Genomic DNA, 13,827 nt, shown 5'->3' on the forward strand with positions numbered 1-13,827 from the left:
AATGTTTATAAGAAAATAAACAAGAATTCTACAGCTTTTGTAACTTGGATTTGTATTTTATTTACGCTTATTTGCTTATTTACCTGGTACCCTAAGTTAAGAGATGGATAAAACGAGCTCAAAATACTTTACATTTATGCGCAGCATCACAGAGGCAACACGCCAAATCAAATTCACAATTTATTGTAATAAAATATTAATATCGAATATCAACCTCACGCACCCAATAAATAATCTTAGTCAAATCACACTCATCAATGCTGCATCCTGATTGGTTGACCCACTAGTATGTTATACCCTATTAGGCCAAAGCTATACCAGGCCAGGCCTTAAAATATTGGGGGAGGGGGGACGATAGAGGAATATTAACTAAATATTGGGGCCCTAGCCAAGCCCTACTGGCGATTTCCTTATCAAGCCACCCCGTGTTACCGCCTTGAAGGCAAAAAGTGCCGGATTTGAAAGCCAAAAAATTGACAAATGACCTAACCGGGCAATGGTTTTGCCTATACAAATTGACCTACAAGTGTGATTTGACTAAATCAATTATTCCTCTCGCCCACACGGTCTCTAAGTCAGGGCCGGTCGGGATCGAGAAATAATTGTTAAATACATATTTCGGATTTACAAATCTTCAAATAGATTACTTTGATACCGAACGAAATGCAACGATAATCACCAAAAGGTTTTGGCAGATAAATAATAGCAGAATGCATTTTCTCCTGGTCTGCATTTATTATTATAATTATCAATCTATCACTAACAGAACAATCTTTAAGCTGAGAAAAGGCGACTTGAACTAATCACGTGACCTTTTGGGTGGCAAACTCAAGCCAAAATAAACACATGACTGAGCCCGTTTATACCATGGGAACCACATGTATGAAATCTTTCAATAAAAATAAGCCCTTTCTGACAAAGAAACTTTTTAGCTTATACGTAAGCGCTAAATTAGTTGCTTTTTGTCGTTGTCATTTTGCCGCTAAAAGCCTTAGCGCGTGCGAGTTTGCTACACAAAAAGTCACGTGATTTTTTAGCGCAAGTGCAGATTCCGCAACGCATATTATTGTAATGTTCGCAGACATTTTGCCACCGGATACCTTTTGTCAAATATGGATTCCTAGTGGTAATCATAGCTACCTAATGGTTACCATAACTACCTAATAGTTACTATGGACATCTGGTGGTTACTATGGATACTTGGTGGTTACCATAGCAACCACTATCTAGTGATGACCATGGTACCTAGTCAGCATAATGCTGGGCGTACAGTCACCTGCTTGAGTGAAACACTGCATGTCCCTCCATGTTCCCGATGTGCCCTGGGTCCATCGCAGATAATAAGGCTCTGCTTAGATCCTCTTGTTGATCCTCTATATATGGCCTGCCAATCACATGGCTGCCATAGGTTACAGGGTTTGGCCCGTTGTCCATAGATCCTACTTCATTGTGATACCTTCCAGGCCCTTCAGTAAAGTTGTAAGGCATAAAGTCCTGTAGCGAGTTAGGCGAATACACACAGGGATTTGGGTAGAGTTGGGGCATGTTATCACACGAATAAGCCCCTACGGATAAGGACCCTTGGGCATAGGAGGTATAGCTGTTTAGACTATTCGAAGGAGCCATGTCTTTATTGAAGTTGTTGGTAGCGTGTCTATTAGGGATAAAGAGATTGGGTGTTCTCTCATGATCAAATCTTCTATCCTTCCTTGGGATGTTTGGCCATGGTAAATTATAAAGATCATGCGATTCATGTTGATCATGTCTTCTATCGTCCATTAGGGGGTTCGGTGATAAATCGGGACGTCTTGGAATTCGAATATCATGTGTTCCTTGTCGATCGCAACTTTCCTTATTCATTAGGGTTTTGTGCGATGGTGTGTTCAGGTTGGGTATACCAAGGTCACGTGTTACATGTTGATCATGTCTTCTCTTATCCATTGGGATGTTGTGTGATGGTACATTCTGGCTGGGAATAACAAGATTATGTGTCCCATTAAGAGCATTTTTTTCCTCACCAATTGGGACATTCTTGGATTGTGTATTTTGGCTGCGAACACAAAGATTACGTGTTCCATTCGTATCTTGTCTTTCATTGCTTGACGAAGGTGTTGTAAGTGTGGTATTCCTGGAATTTTGGCTGCATAAAATGACTGGTGCAGCAGTAACATTTGCACCCCTAAACATATCAAACTCCCGACTGCTTCGAGTGTCCACCACTGGGTCACAAGCATTACAACTGTTAACACTTGACACATCACTTCGCTCAACAGCCCCTGATTCAACTACCGCAAGCGTACCTGAGTTTTCTACTGTCACTTTGCCATCTAAGTTCATGTTATGGTCTATTTCCATTGCTTCTTTACGGAGTCCCTCAAGGCCGTCTTCTTGGTCCACTGAAGGTTCTTTCTCTTTACTCACCGACTTACTACGTTTGTTGGTAAAGGTTTGTTTGGCCCTCTTTGATTTAGTTGCCTTTGACTTCGATTTAGCACCCTTTTTTGTTGCTGTGGATTTTTTGCTGTGCGCTTCCTTCATGTTCAAAGGTTGTTCCGTCGGAGTGTCATTCGAATTTGCAATCCTATTCGAGAGCCTCGTCTTCTTACTACGTTTGCTAGAACCCTTCGTTTTCGTTTGAGCAACATCTAACTCACCAGTGCGCTGGTTCCCAGTTGGCGATGAAACTCTCTCAGATGTCACCTTTCCCGTGAAAGCACTATCTGAGACATCAGCAGATATTTCAGATGCTTCAATATTCTTAGATGATTTCCCAGCTTCCACAACCGCAATTAATGATTCATCCGAAACATTAGTTTTGTCAGGAGATGCACTGATTGATGCTTGTACATCAGAGGAACGCGACCTCTTAGCTTTCTTGTTTGTTTTACCAGAGTCCGTGGATTTTCTCATTTTCCTTCCTGCCGCCCGTAGCGCTTTCCTTTCTTGTTCTTCCTCTCTTCGTTTCCTCACCTCTTCCCGTTTCTGGCGTCTCTCGTGTTCCCTACAGGGCAGGTGCAAGCGAAGGCAAACTTTCTGATTGAATGTTCTCCCGCACGTGTCGCACTTATGGGGCTTCTTCTCAGCGTGAATGAACTTGTGAGTGTGTAAGTGGGAATCACGCTTGAAACATTTGCCACACACCTGAAATGGGATAAGAGCAAAGACAACTGCCATAAGACAAACAATTTTTTTTTACAATGAGAAGTTAACTAAGTACTCGGCACCATAACCGTGCTACAAATAACGTATGAAACTTCAACAGAACCACATGAAATCCTTCGTTGGTTTCACAGACATGTTCCTTTTTTTTATTTGTGCTGCATTATTTTAGCTCTGTTTTTGGAACCTTTGAAATCCTTCTCATTGGAGAACACGTCTGTATTCATTTGGCTTTTAATTATTTTGATTCCATACATATTTCAGGTGTTCACGGTTTTACTGGCTGCATATTAAAAGCATTTTATTATAATCTCTCATAAGCCTTCTGGTTTGCCTGTTAATATGCATATTTGGTTTGGACTCATTTGAAAGCAAATTTCGTTGGGCAGTAAGAAAGTTTGGCTTTGGTTTTGAACTCTTACCTCGCATTTAAAAGCTTTTTCGGTTGAATGTGAATACATGTGGGATTTCAGAGATCTCTTCTTCGCGAAAGACTTCTCACACAGCGAGCAATTGTAAGGAACCATGGCCTCGTGCCTCTTAGTGTGCGCGTCGAGGAATATTTTGCTTGTAAACTTCTTATTGCAATAACTGCACCCGTGGGATTTCTCTCGATGGACAATGCCATGATTTCGCAAATAACCTAAAAATGAATAAGTAGGGTTAGTGTATAACTTGCTTATAGAGCCATAGTAAGTCAAGCCTTTGTTTTTTTTGTCCATTCAATTATCAAGACAAAATATAAGAAGCTTAAAATGGGGAGAGGATCTAAAACCAAAGTTTTGTACGTCACCTGCATGTACCATCCGTATTTACTTGAAAATATCAGTATAACTTCCTCAAATTAATAATCAGATATTAATCAGTTATTACTCAGCTACTAATGACAAGAGGGTGAGGGGGGGTCACTGTCAAAAAAATGACCTATTTTCTGCATATAAGTGGGAATTACGGCTGGAAATACGTTAACATTTTTTACAGCGATTTTTGCGCTATTTAGCGGATTTAGGGTTAATTTCTATTTCAGTTATCACTAGCGTGAAACATTCAAAAGGCAATCCTACACATACACATAGTTTAATACAACTGAATAAGTACCCCCCCCCCTGACCGTGATTAGTATCTGAGTAGTAACTGACTAATAACTGAGGGTTTAGTATCTAGGATCACCGCGGTGTACTTTGTTAGTATCACAACAATTCCCCAAATCAGCCAATGTTTAAAAGTCCTTTAGTATGTTATGCAATCGTTTGTTATCTAACCTTGGGTTAAAAATCCTTTTCCACACTTGTCACAGTGAAACGTCTTGTTATTCGTCTCCGGGTTCTGTTTATCGCTATGTAGAGCCCTGTGCCGGTTGAAGTAGTGGATGCTGCTAAACTTGCGCTGGCACATTTGGCACGGGTACCATGTATCTGGACTATGAACATCGTACCTATGTTTTGTCAGCTGATATTGGCTTGGAAACTTTTTATTGCATTTGCCGCATTTCTTTACTGGACGCGTGTGGCGTCGACCTGTAAGATGAACAAGACCCATCGCCAAGAAAAGTATTGTCGATCAACCACTCCTTTGTTACCAATTGAAAAAAAAACGTTTATTTACAAGGGAACTTTAAAAAAATCCACGAGTGACGTCTACTACAATATTAACGATATTTGATTGAAAATATCTTGGTTACTCGCTTGAATTAGCCAAACGAAATGGATTTTTCTAGGTTTCAATTATGACTCATGTATGGAAGTACTTTCCCAGGGGGAAGCATTGTACACCAAACGCCATTTAATATGGATTCTTTGGGATGTTACTTATCTAGGGGATTTTACTAGGGTTCACTCACGACTCAAAATATCTTATGGGGGTTTCAGCTTAAATTAAGATCTTATTTCACCCTCCCCTCCCCCCCTCATCACAAGAGTATGGAAGTACTCCCCCAGGTATTGTACACTACATGCCATTTAATTTGGGCTTTTTAAGGGTTCACTTATATCTCAAATGTTATTCAACCCCCCCCCCCCCTCATCTTCTATGCATGGGAGTAGTCCCACAGGGGAAAGGTATTGTACACTACATGCCATTTAGTTTGTGTTCTTTGGTCTCATGAGAAGGCTCCCGTTTGGCGACCTCTGTGTTGATGTGGATCCTGAGCACCTCTTTAAGGAGGAATTCCTTGCCGCAGTGGTCGCAGAAGTTCCTTTTTCCTTGGGGGTCATCAGGGCTGGAGTCGAGCTCAGAGTGTTCATCTTCCACATGGAAACGAAGTTGAGCTTGCCAGTAGAACAACGTGTCGCAAAACTGTTGAGTATTTAAAGAAGTCATATTTTGGGGTATTATATTGGAAAAAAAAAACAGAATCGAACAAACTGGCTGACTTAAAAAACGTTGAAAATCGGAAACGTTGTTCAGCTTACCATCGAAAGGCCATAAAGGACATATAAATACTGGGAGGCCACAATACAAGAGACTGGTCATTTCCTTAAAACTTCACTCAAACATTCACATGACCGAAGACCCGAGACAAGACAAGTTAATACCCCCAGACATACTCTCAAATTTTCAACAACAAGAATTTGATAGCTAAAAGGCAGTCCTCCTAATTGTTTACGTTCAGCATTATTACCTTACAGGGGATCGTCCTGGTTTTGGTTTTCGCCTTTTCTTTAAGTTCAAAACTGTCCGCTGTGGCATTATCATCATTATCATTTAGGACTCTATCAAGATCGCCTTCATCGCTTAGCTAAAGAAAAAATACACAGAAATATTAATCTTGGAAATTGGGTATGCTCTTTGGAATTTGGATAAGCCATAGAAAATCTGCTAAATATCTACGTGTTAGTTATATAGTTGAGTCTTAGCATGCTCAACAGGCGATAGTTGCGTGAAAGACAGAAAAGCCGAGATAGTCTGCTTGAAAAAGCTTTCAATTTTTGGCCGAGTGCTACGTCGGATAGAAGGGCTTTTTTCTAGGGCGATTTTTGAGAACCTGTTTCATAGGTTAAGCTGAATCCCGAGGACTCGAATACAGATCATTCGAATTCCCTGCCAACTTGACTGACACCAACAAGAGACAAGAGAATCTATAAGAATCCGCGCTATTAAACAGGCAAACTGCTCTAAATTATCAGTCACATCCTAAAAAAAAAAACTTCCAATATACACACAGCTTTCACAAGTTTGAAATACTTTTCGCGTTTTCCGTTAAAAATCATGGGAGATGGTTACGTAATCGACCGGAAGTAAACTGGTGATAATGCGGCTTTAACAGGGCTCCACTGTACGCACAAAGCACTCAACTTGAAGCCGCATTGTAACCAGTTTACTTCCGGTCGATTACCTAACAATATCCGATGATTTTAAACGGAAAACGCAAAAAATATTTCAAAATATTGGAAGCAGTGTGTCTATTGGAAATTTCTTTGAAGGTGTGATTGGTAATTTAGAGCGTATGGCCTGTTAAATATCTCGGGTTCTAATAGATTCTTTTGTCTTTTAACGGTTGAGGTTTCCGTCGGACCTCCAGAAGTAAACTGGTGACAATGCGGCTTTAATAATGGTTTTGGTAACAACACTATTATACACCAGTACCTCACTATTAACACCATCATCTTTCCTTCTTGTCTTTAGTCTGCAGCTGCGGCGCCGGCTCTTGCAAGGCGGCATGACAGCTTCCTTAAAAGCTTCTTTGTCGTACAGCAACACCTCGTCCACAATGTCCTCAAAGTCAGGGTCTGCATTCTTCTGCTTGTCATCTTCACCATTCGACTCCTCCTCAGATTCAGAAGATTGTGCTTTAGCTTCAGCAGTTGAGGTTTTTACTGTGTTTTCTTGAATAGCTGACTTGGTATGCCCTAATGATGATATGCCATATATTTTTTTCTTGTTGAGAGATTTTCTTCTTATAACAGATTTTCTTGTACCTGTTGATTGAACAAGAACTTATTACACTTAATTTTCGCGAATTCAAAATTGTGCGATTTTGAGATGCCTATTTCGTGTCACTTTATTTTCGCGATTGCGCTCTTTTCGAAATATAAAATAAAATTAAAAAAAAAGGTCACGATTTTGGTACAATCAAATCAAGCAAAAAATTAAATGGAATTAAAATGTGTATCAATCATCAGTAAAAATCAGTGAATGTTTTGCTATCGAATATTTGAATAAGCAAAACCCAACAAAAGATTTATTAACAGGCTAAATTGAATTCCGAGAAAAAGTCTTCCTTATCATACGACTCACTACCTTTGCTTACGTACTATATGTTCATTTCATGGATGAAGTATGGCACGAGTCAAAGGTAATATTTGGTCCCATATTTTCTCAATAAATACAGCTGGGAATGTTATTCAACTATCTTGAACACTCTGTGTTGGTATATATCTACCCTATAAATAAAGTATTGCGAATTAAAGGGGGAATTACTTTCTCCCTATAATGATGATGAATTTGCGGACTAAATAGATAAGGTGTATCAAAAAAGATTAATGTTTTTATTTTCATGTCACTTAATTCTCACATTCTTCTAAAATTGAGACATGAAGATAATATTGCATCAGTACCTTGATGTCTAGTCGTCGGTACTGATGGACTTGAATCATCTCCATTCCACCCCCCTGGTACTTGTATCTGGATAAGGGAGTTTTGTATACTGTTCACATCAAGAACTTGCAGGTCACTGGAAAGTAAGAGTAATTGATCAGCAAACAGCCCATCATGACTGCCATCTCTGGACATTCTCAGAAATTCTCAGAATCTCAGAATACTTTTTCTTTAGTATTTCCTCCAAAGACTAATTGTTTTGTTTTATACAGGTACTGTATAAACTGAATAATGATTTGAACCACTGAAAGAGCCTCTGAAACAATTCAGCCTCTTTTTGGCATTTTTGGAAAAAGTAAGACTCTTGTTTGTTTTTTGTTCTTTTTGTGGGTGTGTGAACTGTATGTCCCTCCCACTTTTAAGTGGAAAAATATGTTTACAGAAAAAAAAAAGATAAAGGGACAAAATGACAAAGACATATTGCAAATGTTAAATCAAAATGTAAATATTATATATTATCCTGGTTAGATTATTCAGTACAAAAAATAGTCCCATCTCCTTTTAGAATTAAAATGTATAAGGCTAATAAAACAGTATGTATACCTGTCACATGGCATGGCCGGGGAGACCACTGCGCTTTCCATTCCTGTATCCTACAGATAAAAAATTGATCAGTTACTTGATATTGAAAGCAGTTTACTTTTGGTCGATTACATACAATCTCCAATGATTTTTAATGGAAAATGTGAAAAATATTTCAAAATTGTAAAGAAGTGTGTGTCTTGTAAGTTACTTTGAGGATGTGATAAGTTAGAGCAAATGGCCTGTTAAAAATAGATATAAAAATATCATATAAAAATAGATATAAAAATATTCTAATAGTTTTTTTTGTCTCTTGTTGGCTGAGGTTTCAATCGGCCGTCCAGAAGTAAACTGGTGACAATGCGGCTTCACACTAATCTATGTATTACTTTGAAAAATTTGTACACATTTTTTCATAAGAACTTTAAATTTAAAGAGTTCATGAGGGGCGCAAAAGTGGTAGGGAGGATCTTTTTAAAATTCTTGAAGAAAGACTTGAACACAAGCAGGGTTAAAAAACTCATGGTTTCATTTGTTTAAATAATGCCATTTTAGCACCAATTTTTTCATTTCTATTACTACTGTGCCTATCATCATGCCACAGAAAAAAAACAGTACCTGCAAAGGTATAATGGGCTGGTCAGCATTTGAATAATTGCCCTTATGGTTACAGCCTGGGTACCAAGCATACAAATCTTTGCTCTCATCTTCTCTTTTCTTGGAAATTGATTGATGTGGTGACCTTCTGAGTAGCATTGAACTTTTGACTCCTAAAGTAACAGATTTTCTTGGATCTGTTAAAAATATACACTTCATTTGAGAGATGCATTATTATATTTTATAAAAAGATGTAAAGTACCTTGATGATTTAATGGTTTTGTTATGTGAGAAGAGAGGGCTTCTTTTGCACTCCATACTTCTGGGAGTTCTATTTTGATAAGCGACGCTTGAATTGCCTTGACATCAAGAGTCTTAAGATCACTAGAGTTTAAAAAGACAATATCAATAACAGCTAAATATGAACAGGCTAACAGTAGAATAACATGTGTCATCTGAGGGGCTACAATAGTATCAAACAAATGCTAAGAATCTGTCCCCAAAAATTGTTTTACTGAGACACCCATCAGCTCCTTCCAGCATAATTTTTGTAGCAGAAAAACATCACATGCTTTTAAAGTATGGCTACCTTTCCTCATCGGGCTCAGAGGATGTTTTCTCAATAGGTTCCTCTTCTTCTTCTTTCTATATAAACAGAAGAGACATTTAGAAAATAAATGGATTATCATACAAATAAAGATAATATCACTCTGCCTTTATAAACTACAGATAAACCGCATAGCTAAATTGGTGATGCATGACCTTGGGAATCCAAAATCCTTGTCTAAGTTGTAAATAGATCTTAGTCAGACAAAAGCTTTGGGGGCGGTCTGGTTTTGATTGTTTGGGTTGATTAACTTACTGTATGCGCTATTCCCAAATGAAAAAAAGGAATTTCGGATTGTGGGGATCGTGCAACAACAAATTTCGATATAACACCTATACATTCTCAATATATACACCCCCAAAGTACTGATTTCAAACTCTTTACTCAAATTATAAAAAAAAAAACACCATTAAGGCACCATATAACAAACACAATAAATTCAGTCCTAATAATCAGTTGTGTAGCCAGGATTTGCTGATGGGGAATTGCAGGCCGAGATTCTAAGATATAACGACACATTTTGGCAGTCTAGGGGTGAGAGTACATGAACCTAACCCCATCTATGGGGGTGTAGCTGAGCGTCATTCAAATCTTTGCCGGAACTAACCCAATTTGTCTTTGAAACCCGGATTCCCAGGACCATAAGGATAAGAAAAAATGCTCATTTTGCCATTTTGTGCTACTATGGAATTTCTCAAAGCAACCAATAAGCAAATAGTGTGCAAGGTTTTCACTTTTCATTTGGACTTATGATGAAGCATTGGTTGTTCATTGCCTTTATGTATCCCTGTTATCCAGTACTTTTATTGCTGGAACGCAGAAAATTTGAATGAGCTTTATGCTTTGGGCATATTATAAGGGGGAAAGGTTAGAGGATATACTGTATGCACCTCACTGCAAATTGGGGTTTGGGGAGGGGGGAGTAACAGTCAGATCTGACACAAGTCCATAACATGGCAATTCCATCGTACTAAAGAGTGTCATATTGGTATGAAAGAGAAGTCTTCAATAAGCTCAAATTGGTCATATTTTGCTTTACTATGCCCAAACACGACATGTTTTATTTTTTAAACACAATTAGACACAATTTAGTGCTGCGAGGATGGTAATGGATCATTGGGCAAGTCAAATTACAAATAACCATCATCTACACATATACAAACATTTCTAATTTCTAGTAGTTTATTGAGTATAACATCTCTAAGCGTTTCAACTTTCAGCTGATGTGAGAACCATCACACATTACAGCTCTAGAAATTACTTATTCAATACGAGATTCTCAGTTGAACAAGAAATGATGGATTAACGTATCCAGTATTTTCTCTTATTTCCAAACAAAATCTCTACATCCAACAAACAGCTACGACATTTTACAAGAATACTACTTAGTATTAGCCAAATATAAGCTTACTAAACAAGAACTTACACGTGAATTGGCAACAACACATCCAGACTGCTGGGCCAATTTCTCGATTATCGAGTGAAGTTTGCGCCTGCAAAACAAATAATTGAGGATTCAATCTAGTGTTTGTCATGAGAATGTACAAACAAGGACGATATAGCTCGCATACCCGCGACTTCGTGAAATATCTGTCATGTTGTGGACAACAACAACATGTCCCTACTTGTCTTGTTGCTTGCTGTCTAAACATTAGGTCCCAGGCCCCGCAGAACGCATGCGCAAATGACATCGCATGACAGAAACAACAACAAAATTCCTTGGAAAATAATTCTTGGAGTACTTGACAAAAGTAAAGGCTTACAAAAACTTAAACAAGTGCGCGACCCAACGTAGCGTACTGCGACTCTGAAATTATCTAACATTTCTTGTCTTTAAGGGGGATAGGGGGTGGGGGGGGGGGGGGGTACATAAAGAACACTGGCGGCCTAGGTTTATACCGTGTCTGAATTTCAGATAAAGTAAGGATTTACAGATGAAAGACTTAATTATAGAATCCTAGAATCTTTTATCGGTGCGTGGACCCGCGCGCGCTCGTGCAACATGACGCACACTAGTGACGCAACAATCAAACGTGTTCCAATTTTTGAGATTCTCATTTCTGCTCCCCGGTTGTCCAGGGAAGCACACATTTCCTTCATCACACATTTTTCAGTCGCAATGGGCGCCGCGTGTTGTACAGCGCATGCGAAAGAGCCCGAAGTGCTTCAACAAATCGAAGGAAAACCCGTGGGATCAGAAGCGACAGGATTAAACCAATATGTGAAGAGTATCAATTTTGATAAAAACAATGGAGAAGACGCGATAAATGAGACGCAACCAGACGACAAGAGAGAGGAGGCTGGAGAGGATGACAATAATGATAGTGGCGCGATAGAGGATCAGGGGACGGCTCCTCGAGTTAGACGTGTCCACGTGATGCACGTCGACATGCGAGAAGAGCTTGCAAGAGGCGACAAGAACTTCACAGAGATTCTCCACGGACAAGGCATGAAGTCCGCGCGCGCTGGGAGACTGGTTCTGAGTAGCCGCAAGGTGGTGACCAACAGACCAGGTACACCCGCGCCTTGTCCTACGAGCAGACAAACCCACATGGATGGGATCAAGAAGCTTGTTAGTTCAACTCCCAGCACAAGCACTACTCGGGGGTACAAGGAAAAGGTATGCAAGACCTGTGAGCTCGAATCACTGAAAGAAGGAAACACAAGAACGAGCTCGAGTGATGAGAAAGCTACCGATGGAAAAAATTCATCCGACCGTACTCCTCCCTCAGCCCGGAAGACAGCCTCGGTCAAGAAGATATTGAGGAAGCGACCAAAAGGCGCGCGGAGGAGGTCCCAGGAGACGATTCCTGAAGAGATGAAGGAAGACACCTCTGCAAAGCCACAAGCCAGGGTGAGCGCGTGGAGAGATCACCGCAGGTACTATAGCAGCCCTGAAAGCAGTGACATGTCACTGAAGAGCTTCTCCTCCTGCGATATCGATGAGGATGAAACCAGCCTGGACTCAAAGTTTGACAGCGTGACTGCTCTGGGCCCCAGCTCCCCTGCGAGTTACTGCAGCAACGGGTTTACTACATGTGGTACACCTCGGACGTCTTCGGATGAAGAGCTCGTCACCTTGTTGACATCTACGGTGGACGGTAAGCCTAGACCAGTGCTTGCAAGCAAGCAGGCGTACGACAGACTGGCCGAGACACACGGTATCGTGGCAATCATCCTGAAGGACAACCTTCCTGGTTACCCCACCCCCGAACGCATCTCCGACGAGGAGTTGACCAGGTACGTCGAGCGATCAGCGCTAGATGAGATGGTACAAACCGAGGGCTGGAGAGAAGTTGCAGGGCAGTATAACTCGGACTCAGACAGCGAGGCGGAGGAGGATGTGCCACTAGCGTTCGCCGCCATCAAAGGACGTGACCCTGAGAAGGCAGACAAGGAGCGAGAGAAGAACATGTGGGTCATGTATCGCGCTTATCGCGCCATGAAAAAGGCAAGCCGCCGAGGACGCAAGTTCCTGACAGAGGTGAAGGGGTACCTGCAAGACAGAAAGGTGCGCAGGGTGTCTCCACTATTTGCCGAGGAGTTGTTTGTCCCTGTAAGACGTGAAGAACAGCAGTCGCAGGTCAGTGGAGGACAAGTCAAGTATGAGGAACAGGCCAGAGAGGCACTGGCCGTAGTGGAGGACGATTTGGACATTCAGGACCTTGAGTGAGCGTAGCTCCTGAAAGGTCTACTATGTTTTCATAAGGTTTCGAATAATTTATCAGAATTAGTGTGTATGTCTGAGTGCGATAGACATTTAGACATTTATTATTTAGCTACTCTAAATAATATACATGCGCAGAAACGTGATGGCGAGAAGGCTTTGCAAAAAGGAGAATCACTCTGGCTTGAGAAAGAACTGGACTCGCGAGATAGAAGAGTGAGAAGTCTCTACCTATATCAACATGTGTGACAGCAGAAAAGCGTCAATACAAAATTAGACACGGGAACCTCGAGACTTCTGATAGAAGCCTTAACAATGTGCCCATACTATATGTACTTTATATTAGAATTAGTGTGTATGTCTGAGTGTGGTAGATTTAGCGACTGGGACCCTTTAGGAACGCAGAGACGAACAACAAACAGTTCTGAATTACGATAAAGCAAGAGATACACCAAAACGTTTTGAAGGATGAAAAATTACCAAAGCCAAATACAAATAAATGAAGGCTCGGATGCTGAAAGAAAGGGGTTAAAAATACACCAAACGGTCATCAAGAAACAGCAAAAAAGTGAATAAATAAACATATAGAGGATCAGAAAATTTCACGAGAAAAGACTACAGATTTAGTTACTCTCACTGTAGAACTGATGTGCTATAGCCTAAAGATAAAGAAAATTAA

The 13,827-nt window shown here is 40.2% G+C and overlaps 1 protein-coding gene across 4 annotated transcripts; it reads right to left on the reverse strand.

Annotated features, from left to right (window-relative positions):
- Positions 1–35: 35 nt before the first annotated feature.
- Positions 36–11,162, reverse strand: LOC116620246 (protein suppressor of hairy wing). Of its 4 annotated transcripts, none has more exons than XM_032385964.2 (13): positions 11,053–11,162; positions 10,908–10,974; positions 9,464–9,519; positions 9,137–9,258; positions 8,896–9,047; positions 8,299–8,348; positions 7,716–7,831; positions 6,745–7,076; positions 5,780–5,896; positions 5,235–5,454; positions 4,422–4,676; positions 3,582–3,802; positions 36–3,141 (listed from the first exon to the last, which is right to left on the reverse strand). In XM_032385964.2, exons 1-13 carry the CDS (start codon positions 11,076–11,078, stop codon positions 1,273–1,275), a joined length of 3,603 nt encoding a protein of 1,200 aa, XP_032241855.2. In that variant the 5' UTR covers positions 11,079–11,162; the 3' UTR covers positions 36–1,272. The 4 variants fall into 4 exon arrangements, with proteins under 4 accessions (XP_032241855.2, XP_032241854.2, XP_048582736.1 ...); XM_032385963.2 differs by having other exon boundaries at positions 8,896–9,071; XM_048726779.1 differs by lacking the exon at positions 5,780–5,896 and having other exon boundaries at positions 8,896–9,071.
- Positions 11,163–13,827: the final 2,665 nt, after the last annotated feature.

The sequence above is a fragment of the Nematostella vectensis genome, chromosome 4 (genome assembly GCF_932526225.1).
Source record: "Nematostella vectensis chromosome 4, jaNemVect1.1, whole genome shotgun sequence".
NCBI lineage: Eukaryota > Metazoa > Cnidaria > Anthozoa > Actiniaria > Edwardsiidae > Nematostella > Nematostella vectensis.

Bases quoted from the DNA above. Each gene is read 5' to 3' on its own strand.
- LOC116620246 (XM_032385963.2), bottom strand. From the start codon at position 11,078: ATGACAGATATTTCACGAAGTCGCGG. The intron at 9,520-10,907 runs GTAAGTTCTTGT...CTGTTTATATAG, and splicing joins GTGTTGTTGCCAATTCACGT to AAAGAAGAAGAAGAGGAACC. The intron at 9,072-9,136 runs GTACTTTACATC...TATTTTTAACAG, and splicing joins AAAACCATTAAATCATCAAG to ATCCAAGAAAATCTGTTACT.